The sequence below is a fragment of the Phalaenopsis equestris genome, unplaced genomic scaffold (genome assembly GCF_001263595.1).
Source record: "Phalaenopsis equestris unplaced genomic scaffold, ASM126359v1 Scaffold001040, whole genome shotgun sequence".
In the NCBI taxonomy this organism is placed as follows: Eukaryota; Viridiplantae; Streptophyta; class Magnoliopsida; order Asparagales; family Orchidaceae; genus Phalaenopsis; species Phalaenopsis equestris.
The window spans coordinates 235,368-239,710 of NW_018165479.1; the positions used below are offsets into that span (position 1 = coordinate 235,368).

The 4,343-nt window shown below is 34.7% G+C and overlaps 1 protein-coding gene across 1 annotated transcript in view; it reads right to left on the reverse strand.

Moving 5' to 3' along the window:
- Window positions 1–4,343, reverse strand: part of LOC110032861 (probable E3 ubiquitin-protein ligase ARI7) — a 55,237-nt gene that overhangs the window by 29,329 nt on the left and 21,565 nt on the right. The window contains exon 5 of the mRNA XM_020736633.1: window positions 1,392–1,564. Coding sequence (XP_020592292.1) covers window positions 1,392–1,564 — 173 coding nt within the window. The remainder of the gene's footprint in view (window positions 1–1,391; window positions 1,565–4,343) is intronic.

Here is a 4,343-nt window from a genome sequence, read left to right on the forward strand (position 1 = left end):
AAAAACCCCAAGCCCCCCCCCCCCGGAGTCTTGGAGGTAAGTTCTTGAAGGCGGATGCTTTCCCCATGCTCCTCTCATTCGATCTCTTTCCTTTTTGAATTGACCAAGGATTCTTCGGTCGACCCTTGGTTGATGTTCACAAATTGAATCGTCGGCGCGTTCTTGGTTGCACCTCAATAAACATTATCATCTCCTCGAAGTTCCCATATTGGTTATCCATGGAAGAAAACATATCGTCCACGTAGAAAAACCTTCCTTCTATGGTGGAGAATCTTTTCTCCATCCCGAATTTGATTTGTCCTACATCTCCAAACTCTCTTCCAATGTACCCACATTCTTTGCTATCATCTCCACAATATCTTGCTCTGAGCATAATTATTATAAACCAGAGCCAAAATCATTGAGCAACTTGTAATAGATATGTGAGAAAACTCAAGATAGGGCTAATTTGATTAGTATCAAAACAAACAAACAAGATACAATAGATGATCTATAATTTGAGAGTGAATCATCTTTCAGCAAACTCTAGCTGCTACTAAGAACCCAAATAAAAAAGTAAAATGCAGTAAATGAAAACTTAAAAAAAATCTTAATTAAATAGCCCTAATAAATACTTCCCAATATTTATTAAAACTTTTCCCCGAAAACAGCACTTAGTCCCCCCCCCCTCTCGTATGTGATTAATGGATGTGTGGGCCCCACCCGGATGTTGGAATCATCCTCATTAGTCCCTAGGGCTTCCATTCCTCTAGTCTGGGCCAGCTTACTCGGGCAGGCTGGGTTTGACCTGTCCAGACCGGTCAAAACTGGATCGACTCACCTGCAGAAGGAACGGGCGTATCAGACTGGTTTAGGACCCTTAGATTGGAAGCAGCAAAAAAAGCAACCGCCACTCCAGGTCCAACTTCATAGATAGATTTCACCGCATGAAAGCAAAATGTAGCCTAGAAGAGTTGGGCCAATTTAACCAGATTTAATTGCTTTAATCATTTGGACTCCAATTCAAGCTATCTAGGCCTCTATAAACGCTATGTGATGTGATGTGTCGATCTTATTTATGGTATGTTAAGTTGATATAAGCTTCTTTCAACTACAGAATAAAATTGGACAATGACAAAATCCTTCTGTGTGTTTTTGCATCAAGAAATCATGCTTAACTGGAGAATTTTCACAATCACAACTATTAAAAAGGCAACACAATACATTGCAGAAAACAAAAGATTATTTCTCTAAAAATTAACTTTTACAAAATACAAGTCCATATTTTTACCTCAATTTAATGCAAACTCTTGTTTTAAGCCACAGAAAAACAGCATGACAGCTTGAAATTCAAATTATACCACCCGTACAATTCAACGTACTCTGAATCATCATTTACTTTTCTCACATACCTTTCTATTATCTTCAACATAAGATCTAAGCAGGTAGCGTGAATACTTCTCCTTATCATCATAAGAGGTCAGCATATTAATCATATCTTCACCAACAGCAGCACCACATGATGGATCTGGACACCGGAGCATTAAGCACCCCGGGCCATCAGTTATTGATGTTCTAATATAACCTGCACATGACAGCTTGAAACTAAGCTTCAGAGAGTAATTCCAACATTACATAAAGGAAAAATAAGTCTATCCCAGAATCCTAATTTTTTAACTATCATTAAATATATTTACTGCAAGATATGGCGTTATGTAGTTGGATAATTAACAATATATTATGAAAAGAAATGTAAAAAGTTAACATTTGCTTCTACAATATCAGCCCAAAAAAAAACTGAAATATAGGCTCCCAAAAATCATACCAGAACAATCTCTTAGTTTAAACATTTCTCAAGGCTTCGGTCTTTTCCAAAACAAAGAGAAATGAAAAATCTACAAATGAGAATATGCATCAACAATCATATTCAAAAAAAACAAACCCAGAAATAGAACTTCAAAAGTAACTTCTAAAATACAACGGCGAAGTAACTTGGGGTACAAATCAGCATAAAGTTAGTTTGGTCAGGAAAGATAGTCAATAACCAACCAATTTAACTTGTTTAGTGAATTTCAGGGCAGGTTCAGGTGAACCAGAACAATTATCAGGTTCAGAGAAGTTCTCATGACAACCAATCCAAAAACAAAAAAAAAATGTTAACGGCACCATGGGAGCAACCAAACTAGCAAAAGTGGGATAATACTAATGAGTTCGTGTAGAGTAGCTGTAGCATTTCAAAAAGATGATTATAAAAGTGTAGCGCAGAAAGCATCCCTTTTGAAGTTATATAAATATTATGTTGCTTTCTTTCTTTTCCCTTTTGCTTTTTTAACCATGGTACAGCAAATTTCATATAGCTACCACATATTAGTAGATCTAGTTATAAAAAGCAATTTCAAATCGCAGAAAATTTAGAAACCAACCAGATTAAAGTATCGCAGTATTTGAAAAGGCAAAGCAATTAAAACAACTAGCCCGAACAAACCCTTAAGCTCAATACTGTAGCTCAATATAAATTCTAAATCAAGTCAAGCATTCAACTAAACTAACTTGAAGTTTAAAGAAAAGAACTCTAAAAGCCCACAAAGAAAAATGATAACCACAATGAAGGCAGTTATGAGCCAGCAGCATTTAATTCATCATTTGCATGTGAAAAATAAAATCTTAAAAAGAACCCTAATTATTTATCTATTCACAGTTCAACTTCACAATATAGAATTATAGAAAAAGATGTTTCTAATATAAAACTAGAAATGCACGGGGAGTCATGGTTGGTGATTTAAAATTTAAAATAAAAATAAAAAGAGAAAATAGGATTGGGACGTGCAAATTGCTAGAGTGAATCTTTTTTGTAGTGTGGATCAGTGGTTTTCAACTAGCCTTGGCATTCTATTTTAAACAATTGGCATGCGGGATTTATGCTATATTCTAATGCTTATGTATGGCAATGGCATGTGATGTTATCGCAGCAGGCTACACAGCAAGTAACTGTAGCAGTACTGTGGAACATGACTTCAATGCAGGTTATTGAAACGGAGCTGTGGTGGGATTCCATGGCCACATGCATCTTGGTTTTGAGGATTATGGTGAGCTGGCTTGAAATTTCAAGTTAAGTTTGTTAGCTTATGTGGAATTTATAAATTAGAGAAAAATTAATCTTAGTTTTTACGTCATATAGGCTATGAAAAGTCTATAGTGATATAAAGCATATAATTTACAACATCTAAATTGGATAAAAAATTTATTCTAGTTCAAAATCTAGTGAGTGCAAGTTGGAAGTGTGGCTCATTCGAGTGCGGGATAACTGCAATTACATAAAGGAAAAATTACATACCTAGCACCCAATTCTTATGGATTTACCTATCTCACAACTAAACTTTCATTTTTATACATAGCACTTTACCTATGAATGAAAAGATGAATTTGACTATTAAAAGGTGATGATGAGTGCAACTTTTCATATGATGTTTGTAATTATGAAAGTTTACGTGTGAGATAGGAAAATATGAAAGTTTTGGGTGATATGTATGTAAAAGAGCTTATTTAAATAAGGAAAAACTCATATTCTTGTACCAGCATGCAACCTACGTTTTCTCAACTTCAATGGTTTTATTCATTTGTCTATTTCTTTTAAATAATTTGTTAATGCCTAGTTTAACAATTTTGATTATGGTCAAAAAATCGATATATCAAAAACTTAATATAAGGAAATTTATTTATATTCCCGAGTATCCAAACTTCTTCTAAAATTATTTATATTTGTTATCATTTAGACATCAATTAGAGTTAAAAATTTATTATTGCTTGTTTCCAGTAAAAGAGAGTTTTAGAAATGATTTATAGCCAGTAATCAGTGAATCGTCAATGCCCTTTACAAGAAAAGCATACTAGCAGTACACTCCAATATCTCATAAATCGAATTCAGGTCAATTAAAGCCTATTCCGGGACTAGAGCAAGCTGTCCAAATATAAAGAAATAAAATTTCGAACTCTTTAGAGCGATATTGAACTAGCTGGAGTCAGTTGAAACTCGCCAAACAACCTATATATTTGCTCAAACCATGATGAAATCTTAATATTAAGTGAAATCTCATTAGAAAACCATCGCATCAAATCATAATCAGCTGAAACATTAACAAAGCATACTTGCCCATATACTCAAAGCAAAACTCACCAATATTCAACCAAGTAGGCCAGTGACTATTCTAGAGTTAGCTGTCGTTAAACAATCTAAATATGTATATATATATATATGCATATCTATGTGACGCGTAGTCCGATCAGTTGGTCATCTGCTTGTCAGTTGTAAGTCCCCTTTGGTCTGGGGTTTCATCCCCCCACCCCCTCCCTCATTCCTCTGCCCT